This window comes from Mauremys mutica, chromosome 6, assembly GCF_020497125.1.
Source record: "Mauremys mutica isolate MM-2020 ecotype Southern chromosome 6, ASM2049712v1, whole genome shotgun sequence".
NCBI lineage: Eukaryota > Metazoa > Chordata > Testudines > Geoemydidae > Mauremys > Mauremys mutica.
In genome coordinates, this window is record NC_059077.1 from 91,428,672 (window position 1) to 91,456,021 (window position 27,350).

The window sequence follows — 27,350 nt, forward strand, 5'->3', positions numbered from 1 at the left end:
ACCGCACCACCACCATTACAGCTGCAAGCCTGGGAGGGAGGAGGAATGCCGCTCAGCCGGGGGGAGACGGGAAACTCGGCTCCTTACCTGGCCTGCGGCGGCCGGTGAGACATGCTGGCGCAGGGCGGGGACGCTACCCCCTACAGGGGCGAGGAGCTGGCCGGGGTCCCCCTCAAGCCAATAAACTTTACCTGGCCCACTCACGCGGCCCCGAGCCACTCTCCCCCACCGCTGCCAGGGTCCAGAGCCCCGGAGCCCCCCCATTTCCCTCCAGGCTTGTGCCGCCATTTCAGCTGCAAGCCTGGGAGGGAGGAGGAAATTAAATGCCATGTGCTTGGGGAAGAGGCAGAGGCAGGGCCAGGGCGGGGATTTGGGGAGGGATCCAATAGGGGAAGGAGGGGGCGGAGTCGGGGGGGGGCGCGAGAGTCCCTCCAGGAGGGCAAAATTGCTTGTTTGTCCAGTGTCCCGACTGCACATGGGTCGGGACGCGGGACAAACAAACAAACAAACATCGGGACAGTCCTGATAAAATTGGGACGTCTGGTCACCCTAGGTGCACCCCACACATTGAAGACCTCTAGTTTAGTCACAACAAATTTTGCATCTTGGCAGGGGGGTAGACTAGATGATCCTTGCAGTCCCTTCCACTCTCTGATTCTATTAATCTGACCAGACAAGACAGACAAAGGAAGTACTATTACACCATTTAATACACCATTTAATAGGTGGGGAACTTAGACAACAGAGATAAACTGAATTGAGCAAGGTCACATAAGGAGTCTGTGGCAGAGCCAGCAATAGCACCCAGATTTCCTGAGTTCCAGTCCAGTGCATGACCACAAACCAAATACTGCAAATGAATTTTGCCTAGAAAAAAAGTGGTCAAGACTTCAGTTAGACATCACATTAACAAAGCCAAAACAGGAGAGCAGAATTAGGACATGGATAGTTCCCAACTTTCTGGGACAGAAAAGGTATTCCTCTTCACCCATCATCAACTGTAGCTAGGAAAAAAGTTTGAAAATCACTGAAGAAAAATTGTTGATGCCTGCAACCAAATGGAGCTGGGGATGAGGGGTTTGGGCTGTGGGAGGGCCTCAGGGCTGGGGTAGGGGGTTGGGGTACAGGAGGGTGCCAGGGATTAGGGGTTTAGGGTGCAGGCTCTGGGATGGGGCCAGGGATTAGGGGTGTATGAAGGGGCTCCAGGTTTGGGGGGGCTCAGGGCTCGGGCAGGGGATTGGGGTATGGGGTTACCTTGGGTGGCTCCTGGTCAGTGGCACAGAGGGGGTGCTAAAGCAAGCTTCCTGCCTGTCCTGGCACCGCAGACCGCGCTGCACCTCGGAAGTGGCCAGCAGCAGGTCCGGCTCCTAGGTGGAGGTATGCAAGCGCCTCCGTGCAGCTCTTGCCCGCAGGCACCAACCAATGGGAGTGCAGAGCCCGTGATCGGGCAGCACGTGGAGCTCTATGCCCCCCAGGAGCCAGACCTGCTGCTGGCCGCTTCTGGGGCACAGCACAGTGTCAGAACAGGTAGGGACTAGCCTGCCTTAGCCAGGCAGCACCGCCAACAGGACTTTTAACAGCCCTTTCAGTGGCGCTGACTAGAGGCGCTGTGACCCAGTGCCTTACGTTCCGCGACACAGCAGTTTGAAAACCACTGCCCTACATCACCAAGACTGCTGGACAGGACACCTCTTTGTAAAAACTAAGGCCCTAGTCTTACAAACACTTAAGTGTTTGTATAATTTTGGTGAGCAACCCCATTTGGCTTCAATGGAACTACTTGTGAGTTATGTCATACACAAGTTTAAGTGTTCATATGTCTGGGGCCAAAGAAATTTTGCAGTACATTTTACAAGTTATACAGATGCTCAAGAATAGAACATAATATGCAGAGACATTTATATTTCAGTAAAAAAATTAGGCTGACTCAGCAAGACAAGTCAACATGAGTCTTAGGTAGGATTTTAAATTACATAAGAAATAAAAAGTAAGTTTGCTTAAAAAAAAACCAAACCCCTTTTCCTCCTAATTAATTAAAAACCCAATATGAGAGACAACAACTCAGTTTTACATTCAGCTTAGAACTTTACTTTTTATTATCTCTTAGTGAATTTAGTGCCCAAGAAGCCTACCTGAATTCTTGAGAGGGTGGGTGTTGACCTATCCAGAATGAAGGGCCCATCCACTCAACTGTGTAAGGATCAAAGGTTCAAAAGAAGAGTACCAGATGGGGTCATGAATCAGAGAACCCTGGGCAGTGCCACTGCTCTGTGAAGGAGTTGGTGAACACTGTCCAGAGGAACTCTGCCCGAATGTGTGAAAAGGGAAGGAAAAGAAAGAAGACTCCACAATCACTGATCACCGACCCTGTTGAGCATCACCCATCCATTAGTCCAGGGACTTATCTTGGCCAGTGCCAAGGTTAAACTGAGGTCTTTAAACTTGGTGAGGCCACGGATGGAGTACCCAGAAATGTGAAGAAAAATGAAGCCAGATTCTCAGCAGAAGGTTCTGGAGGAGTCAGAAGATGGGCTGCAACCTGGCAGACTGGAGGTAAGCACGTGCTAGGGTCTCCTTCTCACGGCAGAAAGGGTACGCATTGTGGGGCAGGTGCCTATGTTCACCTTAAGAAGCTTGACAATCTTGGGCACAGAAGTCCCTTCTTTATCTATAGAACAGTTATAACAGCAGCAGTAGCTTTCCCACACTGTCCCACCAATAATGACCTGCAGGGATCACACTTTAGCGTGCTATGTTAAGTCAGTATCAAAGCGCAGAAACTTTTACTTCTAACCTACTTTTCTCCATGAAGGCAGACGGCAACAGCAGCACATCTTAACAAGATAAGTGTTTGAGTCTGATACCACTGAAATCAAAGGGAGTTTTGACAGCGTAGAATGTGAAAAGAAGCAAGAGCCCTTCTTTAGGTTGCACACAAACATTAACTGTTTACTGTGCATTATGCCTCACAACCCTAAAGGGAAAGGGAAACTAAATCTAGTTTTAAAAAGGCTTATTTCTGACAGCACCCATATACTATGGTTTAAAGCCTAGCTACCTGCCAACGCCGCTAACCACATTTATGTAATCCTACGGATTTCTGTCACCTAGAGGAGAGTTATTGTAGCTGTGCTGGTCCCAGGACACTGGAGAAACAAGGAGAGTGAGGTAGTATCTTTTACTGGACCAATTTCTGTTGGTGAAAGAGACTGGCTTTTGAGCTACACAGAGCTTCAGCCCCAATCCTACTATAAACGCTATGTGAGTGGACCCCTGAGCCAGGTAGAGTCCATTACAGGATTGGGGCCTCAAGGAGGCACGGTCATTTCATTTCTTTAACATTATCTAACATTAAAGGGAATGTTTCCATGCATTTAGAAAAAAAAATATCCAGGGGAAGATTCCTCCCATTTAATACACAAATAAATTCTCTCATATTATGTTTACAAATAATGGACTATTTCACCCCAGTGCTGCACAACAGACTGTGTCAATCCTACAGAATAAAAAACAACAGTGGAAAGATCTATGATTTTTATATTGTGCCTATCATCATGGTATGTAAGAGCCACACACAATCCCAGAAGAAATAATTTCTACTATTCAAGATGAGCAAATAAATAATCAAAAAGCATAAATAGTGATGCAAAAATTAGATATTTATAATTTCAGTAATCAGAGATGTTTTTAATAACTGAGGTTAGGAAAGCCATCAGAATAATAACCGGACGGTGTCCCTTTAACCTTACCGACCTCAGGTATGTCGAAACTGATGCAATAAGCCAAGTTTACATGACTGCGAAAGACGTTAACCTAATTAAGGCCGGCGCCTCGGGGAGTCAACAGATCCAGAGGCCAGCCACAGCTGACTTCATCTGTGCGACCTTGGGCGAGACAGGTGAGAAGGGGACTCCTGGAGTCGGGTCCTTACCCCTCTGGAGCCCACTTTCCCCAGCTGCCATGCTGGGATCACCTCCCTGGCGGGGGTGGGCAGAGGCGTCAGCAGCGGTGCCTGTGAAGCGCTCAGAGCCCCTCGCAGAGAAGATGCTGGAGCAGGGCAAGACTCACCGGCTGGTTGTCCCAGCCAGGGGTGCTCGTCCCACGCCGGGGCGGCTCACCCCCACTTTGCTGAGGCCGGGCGCTGTCCCCGGCCGGGGCAGCAGCGGCCCCAGAGTTGAGGGTACTGCTGCCCCTGCCCCGCACGGGACAACCGGAGACTTAGTCGGCGCCGGCGTCTCCACTTACCCCTGGGGGGCTGCCCCGGGGAAGCTGGAGCCCGGCAGCCGCCCCTCTCCCCCGCAGCCCGGCGAGTCCCCAAGCCGCACTCACATGTGGGGGTTCCGCTTGAAGGCGTTGTTAAGGTCCTTCACCACCCGCTGCACCAGCACCGCCACCTCCTCCGGGGACTCGGCCATCTTCGGCCCCCGCCACCGAGCGAGGCTGGGCTAAAGCGCTTCCGGGTCGGCGGCCCAGCGAGGAGGAACGAACCGCTCCCTGGCAACGGCGGCCACCCCGGCCGGGCGGCAGCAGCGGCGGGACAGGCAGGCTCGCCGCGCTCAGCCAGGTTACCCCCCGCTCCGCCGCTCTCCCCCGCGCTCCAACGGCCGGAATCAGAGCAACGGGGCTTTAAAAGAGCCGCGGAACCGCCTGGGCTCTTCCGCCAACCGTCCTGAGCCTGCGGGCCTCCCCCGGGTGTGCCTAGCGTGCCTGGGGTGGAGCTCGCCCTGGCACCAGCCTGACACCGCAACTGCACAGGCAAGGGCATGTGGCGGCTTGACGCGGGGATCCGGAGGAGACGGCTACCTGCGAGGATGAGGCCGTATTGTAGCTTGTACCGACAATTAAAAACCAAATCCCGTGTGTCCTCTGGAGGAGGGGCGCGGCGCAGCCTGCAGCCCTCGCTCTGCAAACCCCTATGTGCTTCTGTTAGTCCCATTGACATCAGGGGGTAGCTCGCGTGGGTAAGGTTAATGAGCACAAGCATACGCGTTTGCAGCAGGCCCCCTGCCTCTTGTAACGCTTGCTTCGTGCGCGCTGGTTTTTGTTTCACACGCAGGCTTTCTTTCCCAAGCTGTTTAAAGGAGGTGTGGGGGGAATCATAGCTATATCATCGGCAAACATCTTCATCGCTAAAGTGAGACCCTTCTGAAAATGCCCTTAAAATTAGTTCAAAATAGGACTTGGCTGGTCTGTCTATTTTGCTGACTTTAAATGGCCCTGATGGTGCTTCTAGCTGAGAATTCTTTTAAATAGCTACTCAGTGTTTCTCAAACTGTGGGTCAGGACCCAAAAGTGGGTCACCACCCTGTTTTAATGGGGTCGCCAGGGCTGGCATTTCACTTGCTGGGACCGAAGCCCAGACCCACCTCCGGGCTGATGCCCAGTGGCGAGGCTCAGGTTACAGGCTCCTCCACCTGGGACTGAAGATCAGGCTTTGGCTTTCAGCTCAGGCTTTGGTGTTGTCCCCTCCCCCCTTGGGTCATGTAGTAATTTTTGTTGTCAGAAGGAAGTTGCGATGCAATGAAGTTTGAGAACCCCTGAGCTAGGTAATTCTGTCACTTTAAAATCTTATTTAGGGTACCAAATAGATGTTTCTAATCTTTCAATATTTTTTTTAAAGTTTGACGATCAAGTTTATTTTCCAATATTACTATTAACTTGGAAAATATGAAACATTTTATTGGGATGTAATAGAAACAAACGAGTGCCTTTTGTTTACTTCCCTGTGGGCTGTAGTGAGAGAAATAATTGGATTGCGGATCACATGTTTTTGTGTCAACAGCTTATATTGGCATCGCAATGATATTTACTTGAGGAAGGAATTCATAGGTTGCTGTAGTAAAATATATTGAAAATACTAGCAGTTTTATAAAAAAAGAGAAAACCTGATAATTTTTATAGGATAGAATCTTAGTATATTTTGCTATGGCACACATCACCAGAAGGCAACATTACTGTTGGACCTGTTCTGTGCATGACAAACTCAGAATTTAAACACTCTTCTTGCCCTGTCCATTAAATATTAGGGGGGTGGGATTTTTGATACTGTTTTATCTCTGTTCTTTTAAAAAATGTTGTGCTTTAAGAATATTTTATGATTATCTTTTTTCCTGTTCAAGGAATGGTGTAAATAACACTAAGCATTACTTTACCTGTGGTCACTTTGCATGCACCTCCCATACAATCCATCTTCTCTGTAAGTACAATGTTGAAAAATATTATAAATTGCATGCATTAAAGTGATGTTGAATACCTAAAACATTATAAGAAAACATATCCTAAACCTAAACCCTACATTTTTCAAAATGTCTCAAAAATATAAACCATTATCGAAACACAAATCAGAAAAAACAGTTTGATATACATAAGTAAAAAATATTATCACAAAACAGCCTAACAGTGTGAGTTCTGGGATTCTTAATAAGTAGTCACAGACAAACTTTTTTTACTCCAAGATTTTCATTGGTGAAAACAATTTCCATAGGCAAACAAAAACCACCCAGTAAACAAGCAAACTTACACTACCACAGGCATACCAGATGTCATGTTTCAGCCTACTTTTTATTGCCTCAAAAATTTTTTAGGCTTAACTGTTGTCATTGTCTGAATTTGAGAACATTAATATAAAAGGCATAAAATTTGCTTTTTAATATGGTTCATTTTCATCTCCTGGTTATTTATCCTCTTGTTGCCTTGAGCTGTGTTACAGTCCAGGCCATCCTTCTGCTGCAGGATACAAGTAACTATTTGTATTTAGAGTTATCCAGATCCTGAGAGAGAACATTTGGGCCCTGGCATGGTAGTACTTTAATCAGTTTCACACTTGATATACAATGTTGACTGCATTGTCCACTTGGAGTTGAGATCACTTGTGACTAAATTTAATTCCCTTCCTTTTCTGCTGGTGTTGAATGGCCAGTCCAGTTGCTCACTCAAGTCAGTAACCCATACAGGTCATGCATACACACAGACACTAGCCTGATCCTGCAAACACTTACTTAAAGTTAAGCATGTGTGAATAATCCCATTGACTTCAAGTTAAAATTAAACAAGTGCATAAGTATTTACAGGACAGAGGCGTTTGGTATAATGTGCACATAAGAACTTTTAACACAGGTTAATATGCTTTACATTCAAATCTTTGGTTACTGTTGTTTTAAAATAATTAACTGTTTGTTCCCTTCCCTTCAGTTCTTTAGTTTGACATACAAACGAGCAACAGTCATGTTAATGTGCACTTGCTCATTTATATGTAAAACTAGCAAGTTATACATTTGTTATTCTAATAGCCAATCTAATACACCTCTACTCGGTTATAACGCGATCCGATATAATATGAATTTGGATATAATGCGGTAAAGCAGAGCTCCTGGGGGGGCAGGGCTGCGTTCTCCAGCGGATCAAAGCAAGTTCGATATAACACAGTTTCACCTATAACACAGTAAGATTTTTTGGCTCCTGAGGACAGCGTTATATTGGGGTAGAGGTGTACCTAAAACATAGGGGCTAAACTGTGCCCTCCAATATACATGTATATCTCCCATGGACTTCAGAGGGAGTTATGCTCACTTATCTGAGGGTAAAACTTGGCTATAAATGAAGATTTTAACCTTAACTTTACACCACAAATCTATTGTATTTTATTGTCATTTTCCAAAAATTATAACTTGCTACTATTATATAGCCTGTAATGACTAAAATTGAATGTTATTATTAAATTAAACTTTAGTCCTCTATCATTTGAAAGCTTGCAATGTCGTCATCATCATCCTCTTCATCCTCACCATCACCACCACCAAGGCGACCTGGTAGACCCACCATATATTCCCCATTAGAAAAAAAGAGGAGGAGAAAGAGTCTAGAGAGAAAAAGGGCTCAATCGAGGATATGTATAAGAGAACAAATAGGACGATGGATGTCACTTAGGGAAACGCTTAATGTCTTCTCACATGCTGAAGTTGCCAAGTTTTTGCTGGACTTGTAAGTAATTCAAATGTCCTATATATTATCTAAACAGAAATGTGAATTTTATTCTGATTGGTTTCTTTTTGATACTTTCATCTTATTTTGTAATATAGATATGACAATTATGAAAACCGAGATGTGTGCAAGGAATCAGAAGTGAAAATACAGGAAGCGGATGGAAACTCAACATTAAATGCAGAAAAGGATGTGCCAGAGATCTCTCTAATAGCAGGCACTGAAAGGTGACTTAAAATCTTTTTTTATTTTTTTCTCTGTTTTTTCCATGAAATTGTGTAAAAATAAAAAACAGTTGTCAGTGAAATAACTCCCATTCATGTGATTATTCCTCTAGGCCAGGGGTTCCCAAAATTGGTTCGGGGCTTGTTCAGGGTAAGCCCCTAGCAGGCTGCGAGACCTTTTGTTTACCTGAGTGTCCGCAGGTACGGCCGCTCGCAGCTTCCACTGGCTGCAGTTCATTGTTCCTGGCCAATGGGAGCTGCAGGAAGCGGTGGCCCACCAGGGGCTTACCCTGAACAAGCCCTGAACCGAGTTTGTGAACCCCTGCTCTAGGCTATGGTGCCACCCCCCTCGTGGGACTGCTCTATTGTGGGCCAAAGCTAGGTTGATGTATGTGTGAGTGGTTGGAATTAGGATCTTAGTCCTGCAAGACATTGAGCAAACTAAGCTGTAGGATGAGTCCTGTCAATTTCCTTGTAAGTTAAGGGAGCTTAGCACCTTGCAGGTCTGGGTCCTTAATTTGTACTAATGCAGCCTGTGGATAAAGATTTATACAGCACTGTGAAAATACAAATAATTACATAAGTACTGAACATTAGAGTCCTTTTTCTTCTCTCCCACATCTCTAATCTCTCGGAAACGCTCCTTTCTCCATCACCTCCCTAGCAAAATGCCACAGAAGGCCAGCAGGCCTGCCTGGAATTCCATCCTTGATCTTAGATAATTAGTCCATTCTGCTGTGTCTTCCAAGAAAGTGGAGGTTGCTCTATCCTTTGCAGTCAGGCCTCAACTCAGTAGGACATTCTGCATGAGAAGAAGAAAAGGACTTTGCCTTCTATGACTCATATAATTCTGGATAATGTGATATTAGTCTTGCCTTAGCCCAGGGGGATGGACAAGATGACCTCTTATGGTGCCTTCCAGACCTACATTTCTATGATTATATTAGGAATTTTACATAATATTTTACAAATTTGAGTTAAGTGTATGGAAGTCCATAAATATTCTATATGCTAATTTTAATTTTCAAATAAGACAATGAAATTTAAAGGAGAGGTTATTAGTACACTGGGCAATAGCACATTTACATTCAGTGCAAAAGAGATCAGAATAATTAGTTCTGTTGTCCAATTAATGGATTATAATTTACTCACTTTTCAGTGATTGACCCTCCTGTCGTTCAAAGTATTTATGAACGGGACTTCTTTTGTGCATTAACTTATTGCGTACAGTTCTTTTGGCCAAAACTTTAAAATCATGTGTGAATTCACTATGGAAAGTGTCTATACTAAAAGTTCAGTGTTGTACAATTTGCATTGCAGAGGTCCAATGTTTCACATCTGAAGGCATGGTGGTTTTTTTTGGATGGTTTGCTTTATTATTTTATATAATGAGATGATGTAAGTAGCTGAGAAACTTGCATCTTGATTATATGGTATATCCATGGTTTGCTACAGAGTGAAGAATCTCTTATTTTCAAAGGTACACTACATTAAAATGTTGCTTCTTTTGGCTAAATTTATTTAACAGATTGCTATGTGAAAATTTAGAGGATGAATCTACAGAAAGTTCAGGGGAAGAGTGTACTATTGATAATGAATATGACCTTTCTAAAAGGTAAGTGTATTTTAAGATACTATATTGTCGTTATATTTGGTATAACAGTGTATTAAAACTGGAAGTACTAAATAAAAAAGGTCGTATATACTGTTTACCATCCATCTAAGTTGTTTGCTTAATTGTAAATGTTACACAGCTTGTTAGTGACTTAGACTGGTCTGATTCATAGTAATGTTCACTTTCTAATTCTTATGCACTGAAGCTCTGCAGTGTAGTGTTTTAATCTGTTCTTATTTAAATTTAAAAAACTAATTCATATTAGGCTTTCAAAAATCTTTTTTTTTCCTTCTACATTTACCTTTTTTAAAAAACAGCAACACCTGAACCCAATTTTTTTCAGGGTCTAAATAACTGTGTGTCTTAATTCATGTGTTTATATTTATAATGCATTCTAATTGTCTGTATTTGTTTAGTTTTTCTTCAGTTAAACACTTGAAAAATGTGTCTATAGCAGAGGATATATTGGGTATTACAGATGAATGTGATGATGGGTCACAAGGTGACTTTATAGAAACCTTTGAGGAGACAACTCATGATATGACTTTGGATGACACCCAGGATATTTCTCATGAAAAAATTCACATTGTTTATGAACAATCCCTTCTTCAACTAGCCAAAAAAATTGTTATACCAAAATGTATGTATTGTGCTGGTGAAGTTGATATTTCTGTACAGCCTGTTTCCTCCTGTGTGCATTTGATATGGGTGAGTAATATACCTTGTAAATGTGTCTCTCTCTTGCTAACTAATTCTCAATATGTTAATAGTAGTTTAATTTTCCATGGTCCTGATCCTGTAATCAGATCAACATGTGCAGAGTCCTGTGGAGTTTCACTGACTTAAATGAAACCTTGTGCCTTCTGCACAGTATCCCTTTGAAATTAATTACTTCCTCAAAGGTCAGCCCACGTGGGTCTAATTGCAGGAGTGAGACCTCAGTGTTTATTTTTAATATCCTCGGACCTGTTTCTGCATATCCTAATTTGGTCAATAGTTCTCACTTGCTCAAGTAATCATGTTGAGCCCAATGGGATTACTCAGATGAGTAAGGACATGCAGGATAAGTCCCTATGTTTTCTGATGTGAGCTTTTCTATGTCTTTTATTTTATCATATAATATCCTGTCATTGAGTGGACATATTTAAATAGGGTCCAAAATGTATATATTGTAAAGTCAAGCTTTCAAAAAATTGAAGATCAATAAAAAATATTTCCAGAATAAAAAAAAATGAAATAAGCAAATATTATTCCTGCAGTCTCTTTGAAAACTTGGCGTTGCAACACTAAGAACTGGAAAGTGAAGGTGACTGTTTAGAAGAAGCTAAATGAATTCACTGATTTTTTTTTTCATTGTTCCGGTTGAGAGACATGTAAACAGTAAATAAAAAGCATAAATTGTAATGAGTTCATTGGATTTCTAAAGTTATTTCATTTTTAAGGAGTTGATAATAATATATGTAAGATAGTTGGTTATCAGTGTGTTTTTTGTTTTTTTTTAATTAAAAGTGCCCCTTAAAACTATCCATATATTTCTAGATCTAATTTTTAGTCTTATGGCATGTTATAATGCAAACAATAAGTACATGGCCTCACTTATTTCTTTTTGTTTTATTCTTTTGCTTAATTTTCAACACGTCTAGAAATGTAGTGCAGGACATATAGCATTTGAATGGTCTTCTCAACCCTTGGTAAAAGGACAGACCCATGCAGGAGACCTTGCTTTATCTGCTGCAATCATACTGTCAGGAAACAATTTTGGAAAAATTTCACAAATGGCAAACTTTATGAAGCTGACATTCATAAGTGCAAGTACGTTCTTCAGAATGCAACGTCACTTTATTGTCCCAACTATAGAATCCTTCTGGTGTCGAATGAAGCAACACATTTTAGAGGAACTACATGGGAAGGAAGTAGTCCTTATGGGTAAATAAAGCATTTCGAAACTTAATTGTTTTTTGGATACCTCTTCCAAATTTGTTCCTTAATTTTTTAAAAAATATTCTTACTACATTTATTAAAATAGGTAACCTCGATTTTATTTCTCTCAGAATAAAACTTTTCTATTTAATTCTTAATGTGCAGGAGATGGACGCATGGATGGCCCTGGCCACTCTGCACAGTATTGTGTATACTCATTCATGGATTTAGAAACTAAACAAATTTTAGCTATTGAAATAGTGGATAAACGCAAAACGCAACTGAACTCCCCATTTATGGAGAAGGAAGCCTTTAGAAGAGGATTACAAAAATTGTTGGATGAACAGCTAATAGTCAAAGAAGTGGTTACTGATTCACACACTCAGATCTCTGCTTTGATAAGTAATTATCATTCTTAACTTCTTACTAAGGCTCTACAAAACTCTGTAAGTTCTAACAGTATGTCTTGATAATTTAGGCCCAACATTTGACTTTCCTGAAAAATCATCTCTTTGAAAATATCCATTGGATTTTCAGTTTGTATTTTTAAAAAGAAATCCATTATACTAATCTCTGAAGAATGAAAACTGCGGTTCCATTTTTTGTGTGACTAACGCAAAAAGAATGGTTACTAATGTTGCTGTCCACTATTGGCTTCCACTAGTTTATTAGCTGGAGGTCAAATTTCTTCCCTCAGAACTGGGAGTGCAACTCCCAGTAATGTCAGTTGGAATTGCCCATAGATATCTGAAGAGAGAGTTTGGTCCTAGCAGCCAAGATTTTGCTTTTAACAAATAAGTAATTATTACTCACACAAGTAGTCCCATTGACTTCCATAAAACAGTTTCTGTAGGAAAGGATTTCCAGCATTTGTACTTAACACTGTTCATAAAGCACTGCTGAACTAATCAGTGATACTAGTGTATAAACAAGGAAATAAATAAAAAACAGCATTTTAATGTCAGTCTCTTAATTATACAAGGTAGGAAGAATCAATATTTCCCAGATAGGAAGGACATAATCAGTAAGGAAAGACACTTCACTTTCAAGTTTCTAAAAAGGTTTTTCTGGAGATGGTTGAAAAATGAGGAGGCTTTCTATGGCATTTATTTTTGGCAGAAATTCAAAAATTAAAACTGCTGCTGCGCTGTCTCATGAGAGCTGTAGTTTTGGCTCCTCAAGTTCTCATTCTCCTCTATATACCCATAGGCAGACCATTTCATCATCCTATGGTGTACTGAGGTCTTCCTACTTGGAGAGAGGAAGTGGGTGTATTGCAACATAGGAGTCTCTGGCCATGGTGCATTGTGTGGTCTGGCTGAAAGTGTGGCCCATACAAAAGAATGGGGACATGAGACAATCAAAGTACATCTCCAAGGAGATACTGCAGGAGCATTCCTAAATCAAGATATTTTGTTTTTCAGCCAAAAAATTGCAATTTTCTGTGAGAAAAAAAATTTAGTCAAAAGTATACAATTTGCTTTTGAAAAACATTTTTAACAGAAATTTTTCCACCAGTTTTAAAACTCTGTAGTTGTCAATGTACTTTTAAGGCTTACCTCTGTATTACTTTTCTACTATATTACTTTAATTATGTAACTAGAATTTCAGCTTAGTCAGATAACACAAAGTATAATGTATTTCAAGCCATACATAAGGGTCAAAATTAGGCCTGTCAATTAATTGCAGTTAACTCACGTGATTAACTAAAATACCATAGTGCAATCTCTATTGTGAAAGTGCAACTTACAAATGTAGATTTTTTTTTTTGGTTACATAACTGCACTCAAAAACAAAACAATGTAAAACTTTAGAGCCTACAAGTGTACTCAGTCCTACGTCTTGTTCAGCCACTCAATAAGACAAACAAGTTTGTTTACATTTATGGGAGCTAATGCTGCCCGCTTCTTATTTACAATGTCACCTGAAAATGAGAACAGGCGTTTGCATGGCACTGTTGTAGCTGGCATTGCTAGGGATTTATATGCCAGATATGCTAAACATTTGTATGCCTCTTCATGCTTTGGCCACTATTCCAGAGGACATGCTTTCATGCTGATGTCGCTCGGTTAAAAAAAAAAAGCATTAATTAAATTTGTGACTGAACTCCTTGGGGGAGAATTGTGTATCTCCTACTCTGTTTTACCTACATTCTGCCATATATTTTGTGTTATGTCAGTCTTGGATGATGACCCCGCACGCTGTTTGATTTAAGAACACTTTCACTGCAGATTTGACAAAATGTAAAGGAGGTACCAATGTGAGATTTCTAAAGATAGCTACAGCACTTGATCCAAGGTATAAGAATCTGAAGTGCCTTCCAAAATCTGAGAGGGGTGAAGCATGTTTTCAGAAATCTTAAAAGAGCAACACTCCAATGCGGAAACTACAGAACCCGAACCACTGAAAAAGAAAATCAACCTTTTGTTGGTGGCATCTGACTCAGATGATGAAAATGAATGTGCGTCAGTCCGCCCTGCTTTGGATTGTTAATGAGCAGAACCCTTCATCAGCATGGAAGAATCTATTCTGGAATGGTGGGTGAAGCATGAAGGAACATATGAATCTTTACAGCATCTGGTACGTAAATATCTTGCGACACTGGCTACAACAGTGCCATGCGAACGCCTGTTCTCACTTTCACGTGACATTGTAAACAAGAAGCAGGCAGCATTATCTCCTGCAAATGTAAACAAACTTCTTTGTCTGAGCGATTTGGCTGAACAAAGAAGTAGGACTAATTGGACTTGTGGGCTCTAAAGTTTTACGTTTTTATTTTTGAATGCAGTTATTTTTTTGTACATAATTCTACTGTAAGTTCTACTTTCATAAGAGATTGCACTACAGTACTTGTATGAGGTGAATTGAAAAATACTATTTCTTTTTTCTTTTTTACAGTGCAAATATTTGTAATTAAAAAATAAAGTGAGCAGTGTACACTTTGTATTCTGTGTTGTAATTTAAATCAGTATATTTGAAAATGTAGAAAACATCCAAAAATATTTAAATAAATGGTATTCTATTATTGTTTAACAGTAATTAATCATTATTTATTTTTTTATAATCACTTGACAGCCCTAGTCAAAATCTATCCAATGGTTCTGGTGATGTAAATCTTGAGAAAAAAAAAAAGTTTTTTAAATGGTTTGTAGATGTTGTCAGAATCCCCAAGTGGAATAATAGGTCTAACTTTTTTTCTGTCAATATGCCTACGCTGCCTCCCCCTCCCCAAAAGTGTGTTTGTTAGCTAACTCAGGTTAAAATAGCAGTGAAGGCACAGCAGCTTGGCTTTTTAATTTGGATTAGAATCTTAAATTCAAACTCAGGCTCCCCTAGAGACTTGAACTTAAACTATTAAAAAGCCATGTCTTCACTGCTGTTAGAACCCAAATTAATATTGCAATTTTTTTTTCAGAGTAGACATATCTTATATTTTTTGGGTACAGTGTCTAATGCGGGTGGAAATCTGTGATACCTCTAAAAATCACTAGAAGTGCTGAATCTTGATAGAGTGCTGATGCTTGTAAGTTGCAGGAGCTGTTATGTATAATTATGTAAACAATCTTTTTACAATTAAGTTTTCATATTGCTGTCCAAAAAGGACTGAAAACTAAATTGTATTTGCTTTTATTTTAACTGGCATTATAAAATGTACTTTTAAAAAATTATATACTTTTCTGCTATCAGACATTTGTGTTCAGCAGGCTTCTGTGCTTAACATTGTGTATGATCCAGGTGTGTTAAACTGCTGTAGTGATCACTGAGCTTTAAATCAGTTGTGTTTTATATGCTCTGCCAATGTGTGTTTGGGGAAAATTATGATAAATGAATTTGGAAAAAATAAAATGTTTAATTTTACACAGGGGCTGTGAATAAACTGAACAGCAATGAAACATTAATCTAATTATCATGTTTGGTTTTTTTTTATCCACAGCAAAGAAATTTCCCTGTATAATCCATTCATATGACATATGGTGTGGTGCCAAAAATCTTGGAAATAAATTAATTGAGGTAACATTTCTCTGAGTACAGAATAACTATATATTTTGTAGCTATTTGTAATGGTATAATAAAATTGATCATAGTACATTCATAACACAATATTTGGTTTAATATCTCAGGGGATTGACAGTAAGATATAGAGTCTTTAGCATTCTATCACTACTGACCTGTTATCTCTAGTGGATATGTGGTCAGCTCTGTGAAATATCTATGATGATCTCAGTTAATTTCTATGGGGCAGATCCTCAGTTGGTGTAACTTGTCATAGCTCTATTCACTTTAAGTACCACTGAAGTCATTGGAGCTATGGCAATTTACATCAACTTAGGATCTGCCTCTCATTGTCCATAGCAGAAAACCCACCATGGTTGATCCTAAGTGGCCTCCATTTTTGCAGTCTCAGGATACAGGCAAAGAATTAATGGCTTGGAGATGAACTAATCTCTCATCATTAGAGGTGTTTTTTTTCTATATTGGGCACATCAGTTGGGCAATGTGGGAAAGCTTATATTTCCAATATCTGTGCTGTACTATTATTATGATAGTTTATATTATGGTATTGGCCAGAATTTGGAGGTGCTGTACAGAATACAGGAAGACACACTCTCTGCCTACAGAAGTGTTTACTATATATAATTTCAGTAGATAAGTAGAGGACACACACACACGCACGCATGCCATTTTGTTTTTAATAATAGTTATGCATGCCTTTATTTTTCAGGCTAGCAGACAGAAAGATTGTCGCCGTCTTTTACAATGGTGTTCAGATATTGTCAATTATTTCTGGTTTTGCTGCAAGGAAGCAAATTCATATGAAAAATTTATTGTAAGTTGTAATTTAGAGTCAAATTGTAATATTCCAATACACTTTTATTGCAGTGAATTACATTTTATTATCATGGTTTCTTAACATTGTAGGGAATGTGGTGTGGCTTAGTTCATCATGTGGTCAATGAACATCAGTGGGCTAGTGGAAACGGCATCATTGAGGGACGGTGCAAACATGGTCCTCAAATGGATGAAAGAGAAAAGGAATGGCTAGAAAAGGGAAGCAAACCTCACACTGAAATGTGCAGAATAATTTTGGATAAAAAGTTTCTGAGAAACATCCCATACTTTCTACAGTTTAGGTATAACGAATTTGAATTGTGGATGTTAGGCTGTCTTTGTTTCCTCCAAGTTATTCTCTTCCCTTCCTACTAAAAATGAATATAGACTGTGTGCCAAAAAAGGTAGTTTTTGCATATATACACTCTCATTTAGTAGTACTAAACTATGTAACACAGTTGAAGCTAAGTGAATTTTAAATGTAACAATTGTAATTTAAGAGGAAAAGCTACTTGCTAATAAGTCTTTCTACACTTCATTAATATTTGTGCTAGTTATATAGTGTGTTCCTGATAATGTTAGTAATGTGCTAAAGATGTTTTTGAAAAACAAATCATATATTTATTTTTATAAAGATCCACATTTGATCTGGAACAGTTTCAGCAGCATGTGCATATGTATGCTCCCAAAAGATTTGAATACACCTATACAGTGTACAGAGCAAGATGTTTTTTGGCTGCTATTGATTACAATATGCATTTGAACCGGCAAACCATGCACAATCAACAGAATCAGTTAATGTAAGTCTGTTACTGCACTAATTTATTGTTTCTTTTTTTAGTTAATAGTTGCAGATAATTATCATTTGCTCTAAGAAATGAGCTTGTATTATTACCTACAGCATTACACACATTTCTTGCTGAGTTCAGGGGAATTATGCCAGCAGAGAATTTGCTTTTTTCTGATGTTAATACAAAGTTCAGGATTCTACATAATTTGCATGAAAGAGAGAGAACACACAGCTAGAGACGATTCAGCACTTAGACAAGTATGCTCAAAAAGTGCATGGTTCAGCCACAATCTCAGCCTGTAATAGCTAGTATGAACCTATGATGCTCACTTAGGGTACGTCTGCACTACCCGCCGGATCGGCAGGTAGTGATCAATCCCCGATCGCTCTGCCGTCAACTTCGGAACTCCACCACGGCGAGAGGGGGAAGCGGAGTTGACGGGGGAGCGGCAGTGGTCCACTCACCGCCGTCCTCACGGCCAGGTAAATCGACCTAAGATATGCCGACTCAGCTACGCTATTCGTGTAGCTGAAGTTGCGTATCTTAGGTCGATCCCCCTTCTGCTCCCCCCAGCGTAGACCTGGCCTAAGAAGCTATAGAGAAGTAGTAAATGCAACCAGTTGCTTTTCGACGTTCCTCACATGGTATTTTTGTTGGTCAATTTTATGCTGTGTTTGGATCCCCTGCCCACCTCAGTCACTCCTTTATTCAATAATTGCTCAACTGCAGCACAGAGAACCTTTACTACGTGCATCTGACGAAGTGGGTATTCACCCATGAAAGCTTATGCTCCAGTACGTCTGTTAGTCTATAAGGTGCCACAGGACTCTGTCGCTTTTTACTAAGTTTGACTCTGCAGAATGTCTTGAAGTTAGTCTCAGAAAAGTCACTACACATAGGCTGAGTGTGTGAACATGAATATGAGTAGAGGGGGAATGGGTATATGTGAATATTCTGTCTTGTATCACTTGATGTCAGTCTTTTCCTCGGTGTAAATTGGTGAAGCTCCATTGACTTAAATTGTAAACAAAAGGATAGAGACTAATTACATTTTTGCAGGCTTTTAGGGGCTGATCTTGTAGCCCTTTTACTACACAAATTTCCCCACAGAAGTTAGTGTGTGAGTAGAGTTTGCAGGACTGAGGCCTTTAATTTATACATACTGATAGATGAAAACATGTATTTCTATAATTATCTTGTATGTGATGTTTATTAAATTCAGCATTTCTTCTCCTAATAAAACATTCCCCCACCCCTTTTATTTTTATAATAGATACCGTAGAATTTATCACAGGAAATCTGGGAGATGGACCTTGGTACCCAAGAAAGAAAATAAGCATTATGTATATACTGATGACATAATGGAGGAGATATTTCAACGCCGTTTGGGGATGTAGCAAGAGGTCCTGAAAGCAAAACCTCTGAAACCAAATATTTCAAGACTGATTGCAAAATGAATTATACTAATTAGCCTTCTTTCACAATTAAAAAAAAAAAAACTTCTCCAGGCTTATATTTATTGGAATTACCTATGGTAATGCTTGATTATTTAGGAGAATATAGTTATTTTACCTCTTATTCTTGGGGAGGGGGAAGTGAACTATTTGTAGCAGTATTAGTATCCATTTCTGGTGGGGCTGGTTAAATAATCAAGTTATAATAACTTGCTAACCTTTTTATTGTGTCTTCTTAATTTTGGGAACAATGTTTCTCAAAGACTAAAACTACTTTTATCAAAAAGTAATACGCACATTGTTTATGTATGATAAATTGTTTTCAGTGTGAGTTATATAATGTCATAATCACAAACTTTTGTATTTATTTCAATTAATCAGTGTCATTAAATAAAAGGATACTGTTAGGTCTGTTGGGCCCAAAATTTCATTTACCTTAACATTGTAATAATTTGATAATGACTATGAATTTACATAGTGGTTTTCATCTTTGCATTGTTTTACTAATATGTAATTAATCCTTACAATTCCTTTGTGGTTTAGGTGTTATTCTACTGGTGGGAAGCTGAGAAAGGAGTTAAGGGGCTTGTCCAAGGTCACAGAGGGACTTGGTGTCAGAACTGGAGCAGTCTGGAATGTATACCTCTTCTCTAATGTGGCAGTTTCTCAAGATTTAAATTCTCTGTTTTAAGTACTTCATTTTATATGTCTCTAAAAATGTGATCTGCCTCTGTACATAGATGACATTAATTTTATCATAATGTGACTTATTTAAGTTTTTAAAATTACTTATGCAGGGCGCTGGAGAGAGATGCACAGGTAGCACGTTTCTCATTTTGATTTTTCTATGAGCTAGTGCTGCACTAATATGAGGGTGACCCCTTTCATAAATTTTAGTACATGTACACACATACTTAACATATTTTCTGTATATGAAACATGTTCTTTCCAGATGAGTTTTGAGTCTGATTGTATGGTCAGCCTAGAAAGGGTGTATTTTTTGGGCTTAACTGGGGCCCATGGGAGCTTTGAAATGTCATGTTTGGCAGGGCTGTGGCAATTTGAGAGATCTGTACAAATAAGTGTCCTCAAGACTTTAGAGTAACAAAAAAAACCTCCTTGCAGAACTGAAAGTCTTTCTTTTTTTACCTCCCTTTGACTAATATTTTAATCTACCTGAGTCGTCTTGGTACCATGCCAGAAATCCTGTATGAAAGTATTATTTAACACAAAAATAATTTAAAAATTAAGTCCATGCAAATGATAATATTTATAGTGGGGATAATTAATTGATAGAATCATAAAAATAAAAAAGCCCCACTCCTGCAGTTCACTTTACAAGGTTACTCTGTTATGTCCATTGGTTTCAAAACTGTGAATATGATTGCCATCCTTGCTCTGTATTTTCAGAGGCACAAGTACCAAGGTGCAGTTTCAACAACTGCTCCTATTTTTTATCCCATTTTTTAAAGTTTTATTTTGGTTATATTTTCTATCCAACAAAAATTTAGTAACAAAGGTGACACAGATGCTCCAGACATTTTTGCTGTACTGTATTATTGCTGTGTACTTTTTTTCTGTTAGTATACTATGTACTATATGTAACTAAGTGCTGAATATTAGAGCAGTTTAAATACACACTTTTCAGCTGTTCAATGGGGCAAACAAAGTTAATTAACTTAGTCTGCAACATGTTTAAATATTTAAAGTGCAGCTCTAATCTGGAAAGTGAATGAAAATGGAAGCATCTTACTCAACAGATCTGCTCCCTGAATGTATTCAGGGTTTTATTTGACTACTTTAATGACAAAAAGTAAGTGTCCATTACATTTTATTCCCATTATTCCAGCAGGGCCAACATAACTAAGAAGGTAAAGGAGTTTGAACTAGGTTTCTCTTCCTTCTTGACAATAGAATTCTGTGCCAAGTTCCAGTCTGTTACACCAGTGCTACCCTATTAGTGACAATGTAGTTCATTTACTGGTGAAATAAATGGTTTTGCACAGGTGTTACAGTTGCAATATTCTGGCCTATAGAGTCCTTATTACAGGTGCTGATGCACAAAGGGCAGAGTGACTCTCATTTGCAGGGCCAGTAGTTAGAAAAAACACTTTTTTTTAAAGCTTGTAAACAAAACACATTTAATGTGGAAATAATGGAGACAAAGTAGGTATGGAATCCTTTAATGTCACTTTTACCCAACACTTTTCAGAATAAAACCATGCTTTATATAGAGAAGGAAATTAGAGCAAAGCGTCTTCTCTTCAAAGACTTAGACAATATATTTAAAAAAAAAACTGCAAAAAAAGTGAAGTGATACCAGTAATAGCAGAAACAGAAATAACATGATATTGTTAGGTGAGGTTACCATTTTCTCATCTGAATCCTGTTATGTAAATGAATGTTTACACTCTCCTTGGAATAATGCTAGTTTCACAGATTTATTACAAGGACAATTTGAGGGCATAGAAAGTAAGTGGAACTGTGTATACTATTTTGGATTTATTTGCTGGAACTAACTTTAAATCATCTGATGAGCTAAAATTATAATCACAATACTTATGCACCTACTTGTCCACATGGAGTGACGATTTAAAATATCAACAAAAAAGTCCTAAACTATTTAAACTACTTGTGAGAGTCAGATCCACTCTTGCAAATCTTTAGGGTGAAAGCCTGACCCCACTGAAGTCAGTGGGAGGTCTGCCATTGACCTTAATGGGACCAGGATTTCACCTTTAGCTTCTACAGCCATCTGTATAGCTTAATGGCCCCTCTTGCGACCATAGCAGGAGCAAAACCAAAATTATTTATTCAGTGCTGTGTGTGCAAAATTGTTTCTGACATACCCTGCCTGTCTGGTCTCCAGAGCAGGAATACTGTTAACTCAGATTGTAAACTCTTTGGAGCAGGGCCTCTTTGTACAGGAATTAGCACAGTGGGGGTACTGGTCCATGACTGGGTTAGCTGGGTGCTACCAGACAACATAGGTAATGATATCTGCTTGGCCCCATAGGGAGCTGGAAGTCATCACAGCACTCTTTGTTGCCTCTTGTGCCCTCCAGACTCGGCAGATGGGAGAGGTTTAGGCAGCGAGGTGCTGCGGTAAATGGGAAGAGGGTTCAACTACCCTCAGCCCCTTTTAAAACAAGGTCACGTTTTTTGTCACCTGTTTAATAGAGGTCCGTCTTTACTGGACTACATTTCCCGTCATGCAATGCGCCGCATTGCTCCGTCGTTCGCTCGGGTCAAAGCGGAGCGTTGTATTCTGGAAAATGTAGTCCTCCGCGGGGCGGCGGTTCAGTGCTCCGAGGCCATAGCCTTATAGTCCCGGCCGAAGCGCGGAAAGCTCTCTTCGCTCCTCCCCCTTCTTCGCAGCGTCTCTCGTTACCAAGGGGATTAGGCGGCGCCTGCGTAGGAATGTCTCTGATTGTAGCGGAGAGACTTGGGGCCTCAAGAAGTAGAATCTTTTAGGGACTATTTTTGTGCTGAGAGGGAGAGCTGGGCGCAGCGTTACCCCAGGGGGCTGACGGCAAGGAGCCTTCTGTGGCGAAGTGGGGCTGAGCTGCTGGAGTGGACTAGCCCCTGTGTGTGAACGGGAGAGAGGCGAGGCTGCGTGCTTAGGTCTGGGGGGTCAGTACAGTGCAGCAAGTCCTGCAGTTCCAGAGGGATCCACCTGAGGATGGACATAGGCCCCCCAGATGTGTTGGAGCGCAAGGGGGCTTTGACTCTGCGCTCGCATTGCGTACAATATGGGAGACCCACCCTAATGTACCGCTGGTAAGAGGGCACCACTGTCGGTATCCCTGGGTCTGTGAACATATGTGGTACTCAGCAAAATGCCCCAGGAAAAAGACATCCACTCTTCCCTTGTGTACTGCACACCTCCTAGAGATGTGTGTTATGGGTGACCAGAGGGCAAGTGTGAAAAATTGGGACAGGGTGTGGGGGGTAATAGGAGAAAAAGCCCCCAAAATCGGGACTGTCCCTATAAAATTGGGACATCTGGTCACCCTAGTGTTATGCTATATATAGGACACCCTTGCAAAAAGTCACTCCTCTGACTTTTTAGATTATGGTGAGTTTTGGCAAAGGAAGGTGAGTAGATTTTGGCCTGGTCTGCACACAGTGTTCGTACTATGGTTGGGTTAGGACTGTGGTTTATTGGTTCCTTTTGCTAAAATAGTTATAACTAGTAAGGCCTTGAACATGGAGGAGTTTTATATTGGTATAAAGGAGCCTTAAAGATAAAGCAATACAACTGTTTGTATGTAGACAGTTGTTCCTTTGTGCCCAAGCTGGTAAATTTTCATGGTTTTTCTTGTTTTCTGATTTTTGTTGTTAAAAAGTGGATCTTTTTAGGAGCAATTGGCTTATTTTTTTAAATAGTATTCTAGAACATTGCAGTATTTGAATTTATACTCTTAAAAATAGCTATATCCAAAATCCTGTGCTGTCAAGGCCAAACTCTCAGTAAGCATATGGGATATTTTAGGACCCAGTGGCTCACCATTTAAATAATTACAGAAATCTAAGGGTGGTATAGATCTGGTTCAGTGGTGCATGGAGGGGGTGGAATAAATCCTGTGAACGCCTAAGCAGAGGAGAAATAGAAGCAAGATGCACATAGGATCCCTCAGAACTAATTTGCATAAGACTCCTCTCTTCATCCTGGCTTTCTCACAATAATGACCAGCTCCCCAAAATGAGTAACTAATACACTAGTAATGAGGCAAGGAAGAAGAAGGGGGAGGAATATGGGGACCCCTAAAATGGGGAAAGAATCAAACTTCAAATGTTTTCAGATTACTAGTATTTTTGAAATGGGTTTAGCTATGTGGCCATGATGAGTGGGTTGTAAATACCTAAGTAGATCTCTAGAGAGCGCTAACAATTATGGGCTATATTCTGTCTAGCCCTTAAAGAGGAGTAGCAATTTGCACTCTTCCCTATGTTCCCCCCTCAAGTGGTGTGTCTCCTTACTACCCACAACTTGGGCATTGCCTACCAGACACCATAGAGCCCTCAACTGATTTATACTAAAAGCCCCAATATATATGCATCTGCCATTTTTAACTGCCGCCGGCTATTTTGCAGATGGTTTTATTATATTATCCACACTCATTCCTGGTCTGCCTGCCTTTCTATCTCTCCATGTTTGTATTATGATTATTTTTGGTTCATGCCTAATTATTTTCACTATGCATACTGGCTCATACGCATTTAAAATCTGATACATCTTTGTAGTCATAATTGTGTCATGAGTAAATTCAGGAGCATTTGTGCCTGTACCCTTTTCCATATATATATTTTCTATACTGCGTGGATTTGAGCACAGCACTGTTATTGAAAGCTTTTCTGAAAATCACTGGGATAGTAAATTATGTCCCTGCCTTGATATTTGGCAGTTTACTTAGCATTCCCAAAGTTAAGCACTGCAAATGTTTGTGAGAGATTCATCCATGTGTCTGAGATGTGAAATGTACACCTCTACCCTGATATAACACAACCCGATATAACATGAATTTGAATATAATGCGATAAAGCAGCGCTCCAGAGGGGGACGGGCTGCACACTCTGGTGGATCAAAGCAAGTTTGATATAACACAGTTTCACCTACGGTATAATGCGGTAAGATTTTTTGGCTCCCAAGGACAGCGTTATATCGGGGTTCAGGTGTATTGTAAGGAGAGAATGTGCTATTTACTACCATTTTTTCCATATCTGAAGTAAACCAATTTATAGTAAAACTATTGTAAATGTAATATGTTGAAATCATAAACAGAAACAGTATGTAAGAAGAATAACTAAAGATGGAATTTTAAATGGAAGAAAATCTTTAGAATTAAGGAGTCTCCTCCCCCACTTCATGGTAGTGTGGTTCTGCCAACTTCATTATGATTTATGAGCCAAGTAATAATTAAAGGTATGGAAAATTTCTAAAGATCCATGTGTGTAAAATCACCAGATACCGAAAACTGCTGTACTCTTGGTCCCTTCATGTTTGAAAGCAGACAAACCAGAAGCAGAAAGCCATATTGGGCAACAATATAAAATCCCCCTATCCAATACACGTATAGAGGCCAGATTTTTCAGAGAGGAAAAAAAAGGGATTCCTATTGTGGCTCATGAAAGGAAAAGAGGATCCCAAGGATGTTTTCAGTGGGTGGTGCTGAGATGTGCATGGGAAAATGGTGGTTGAGGCTGTCATTTTAAAAAAAGAAATGAAAGCAAAACCAAAAGCATCTCCTGCTGGAATGTTTACTGAATCTACCATTCACTCCTCAGTCTCCCTACTTCTATCTATCCTATCTGTCTGTCTAAATACTTATATAGCCTCCACCATCAAGTATCTCATTTCCTCACAAAGGTAAAAATCCCAATCATATCTGTCTTGTTTGCCATCAAGAGGCAGGTTTAGGGTTTTTTAAAATACATGAGAATGAGATTATTATTGCAGGAAAGTATTGGGAGAAAAGGAGGTGAGGGTTGTGTTTAGTTCTTGAATGTAGTGAGGTTAATAATTCATTTCATCTGGCCGTGAGTTCCATAACTTGGGGCCCGTACCTGTGAAAGCACTGTTTCCTGAGGCTATTAGGGTTGCCAGGCATTCGGTTTCTGACTGGAATGCCTGATCGAAAAGGGACCGTAGCTGGCGGTGCAGCAGGAGCCTGGGACTAAGGCAGGTAATCCCTGCCTGCCCTAGTTCCACGTGGCTCCCAGAAGTGGCTGCCAGGTCCCTGCAGCCCCTAGACTCATGGGTGGCCAGGGAGGGAGCTGCACCTGCCCTGAGGGCCGGCTCCACAGCTCCCATTGGCCATAACTGCCTATCTTTAAAATTTGCCAGGAGGTGGGAACCCTATTTAGCATTAATTGAAATTATAGAGAGAATATGGGCCAAATTCTGCCTTCAGATACTCTGATGTAACTACCATTGATTTCCTCATGAACTCTGCATAGGTACAGTAGAACCTCAGAGTTAAGAACACCAGAGTTACAAACTACCAGTCAACCACACACCTCATTTTGAACGAGCAATACACAATCAGGCAGCAGTATAGACCCCCCCCCCAAAAGGCAAATACAGTACAGTACTTGTTACAATTAAATTACTAAAAGGGGGGGGGAGCAGCATTCTTCTGCATAGTAAAGTTTCAAAGAGGTATTAAATCAATGTTTAGTTGTAAACTTTTGAAGAACAACCATAACATTTTGTTCAGAGTTATGAACAATTTCTATTCCCGAGGTGTTTGTAACTGAGGTTCTGCAGTAGGTGGGGTCAAGAATTTAGCTCATAGTCTCTAATGATTTCAGAGTGAGAGGCAAATATACATTTTTAAAGTTAGAGTTCTGATTCACATACAAAAAACTTGCTTGGAAAAATACACTTTCAGATGTGTGTGCAAAGAGAGGAATTGTACATACAAAAGCTAATTAAGTATCAAATGGTTTGTGCATGCATTTACCTGATTTTGCATGCAATCACAGATGCACTTTGTATTTTCTCTATATGGATCTGCATATATGAAAATTTGGCCCATAATCTCTTGTTGCTCGGGCAAGGAGTATAACAAAAACATCAGGGAAGGGGACCTCTTACCACTTAATAATTGTATGTATGTATAATGTCAGATTCTTATTTAAGTAATGCAAAAAATGAAATAAAATAACTAGGTCATAAAAAGATGCGAGTAGCCTTGGATGTGATGTGCAGAAGTATGATAACAAACCTATTTGTTTTGGTGAGTAGTGAGCTAATAAGAAAGCCATCCTGATTCCCAAGTTAAATAAAGTGAAAGGGTTTTGTTCTTCAGAATGAAAATAATGAGAAATCCTTTTATTTTTAGAAATAATTCATCATTTTATTTATCCCTTGGCATTTCTATTATTAAACTGAACTTTAACAAAGTGATTTTTTTAAAAATCTAAAATACATTAAAACTATGCTCTGTTACTATGGGTCCACTTTTATTTATTTAGTATAAAATAAGGAAACTGTAATAGTTAGAACAGTTTTTCATTTTAAATAAATTGTTGTAATAGTACCCTAAGCAAATTAAAGTAACAAATTAGTTAACTACTTAAATGTAATCCAATTTTTTTTATAACTGAAATTCAAATTCAGAGCAAAATGATCCAACATATCTTTATTGCTTTGATGTTATTTTGCTATTAGAACATATACCTCCCAGCTGACAATACAGACTACTCAGGGCATATTGCTCCTCTTTTAATCATACTATGAACGTTTGTAACTCTCGTGCCCAAATCCTACTATGATTTTAAAAAATTAAAAATTAAAAACCTTTTTACATCTCAGTTTATTACATATATCAAAACTAGAAGGTATTCTACATACTACCAGATTGAACATACTCCTGATTAGAAAGTAGCAACAGCTGAATACAGCGTGTACAATTACATCTTGGAGGGCATAGCTCTTCATCCTGCGTAATGTAACCTGATGCCCTTGATGATTGCTACCAAATAAATCAGTATATAAACACCAGGTATTTATGAAATACCATAGCCTTAT

General features: G+C 39.9%; 3 protein-coding genes across 9 annotated transcripts in view; 2 read left to right on the forward strand and 1 right to left on the reverse strand.

The window, feature by feature from the left end:
- The window catches only part of PTAR1 (protein prenyltransferase alpha subunit repeat containing 1), a 47,849-nt gene extending 43,279 nt beyond the window's left edge, over window positions 1-4,570 (reverse strand). Inside the window, exon 1 of the mRNA XM_045022072.1 lies at window positions 4,330-4,570. Coding sequence (XP_044878007.1) covers window positions 4,330-4,415 — 86 coding nt within the window. The 5' untranslated portion in view covers window positions 4,416-4,570. The remainder of the gene's footprint in view (window positions 1-4,329) is intronic.
- LOC123373205 lies at window positions 3,804-21,074 on the forward strand. 6 transcript variants are annotated; one of them, XR_006580615.1, is made up of 14 exons: window positions 4,673-4,755; window positions 6,120-6,196; window positions 7,748-7,980; window positions 8,079-8,207; window positions 9,733-9,819; window positions 10,236-10,527; window positions 11,463-11,745; window positions 11,905-12,141; window positions 15,674-15,750; window positions 16,463-16,567; window positions 16,660-16,871; window positions 17,205-17,369; window positions 18,634-18,894; window positions 19,358-21,074. XR_006580615.1 is itself a non-coding variant. In XM_045022069.1 (13 exons), the coding sequence occupies exons 3-13, from the start codon at window positions 7,754-7,756 to the stop codon at window positions 18,755-18,757; spliced, it is 1,938 nt and encodes a 645-aa protein (XP_044878004.1). In that variant the 5' UTR covers window positions 3,804-3,898; window positions 6,120-6,196; window positions 7,730-7,753; the 3' UTR covers window positions 18,758-19,280. The 6 variants fall into 6 exon arrangements, 5 of the variants coding, with proteins under 5 accessions (XP_044878004.1, XP_044878003.1, XP_044878005.1 ...); XM_045022069.1 differs by lacking the exons at window positions 4,673-4,755; window positions 19,358-21,074 and adding an exon at window positions 3,804-3,898 and having other exon boundaries at window positions 7,730-7,980; window positions 18,634-19,280; XM_045022068.1 differs by lacking the exons at window positions 4,673-4,755; window positions 19,358-21,074 and adding an exon at window positions 3,804-3,898 and having other exon boundaries at window positions 18,634-19,275.
- A 1,058-nt stretch (window positions 21,075-22,132) lies between these two features.
- The window catches only part of CFAP95 (cilia and flagella associated protein 95), a 97,065-nt gene continuing 91,847 nt past the window's right edge, over window positions 22,133-27,350 (forward strand). The window contains exon 1 of one of the 2 annotated variants that reach the window (XM_045020293.1): window positions 22,133-22,594. In XM_045020293.1, coding sequence (XP_044876228.1) covers window positions 22,497-22,594 — 98 coding nt within the window. In that variant the 5' untranslated portion in view covers window positions 22,133-22,496. The remainder of the gene's footprint in view (window positions 22,595-27,350) is intronic. The other variant, XM_045020292.1, reaches the window with a different exon arrangement.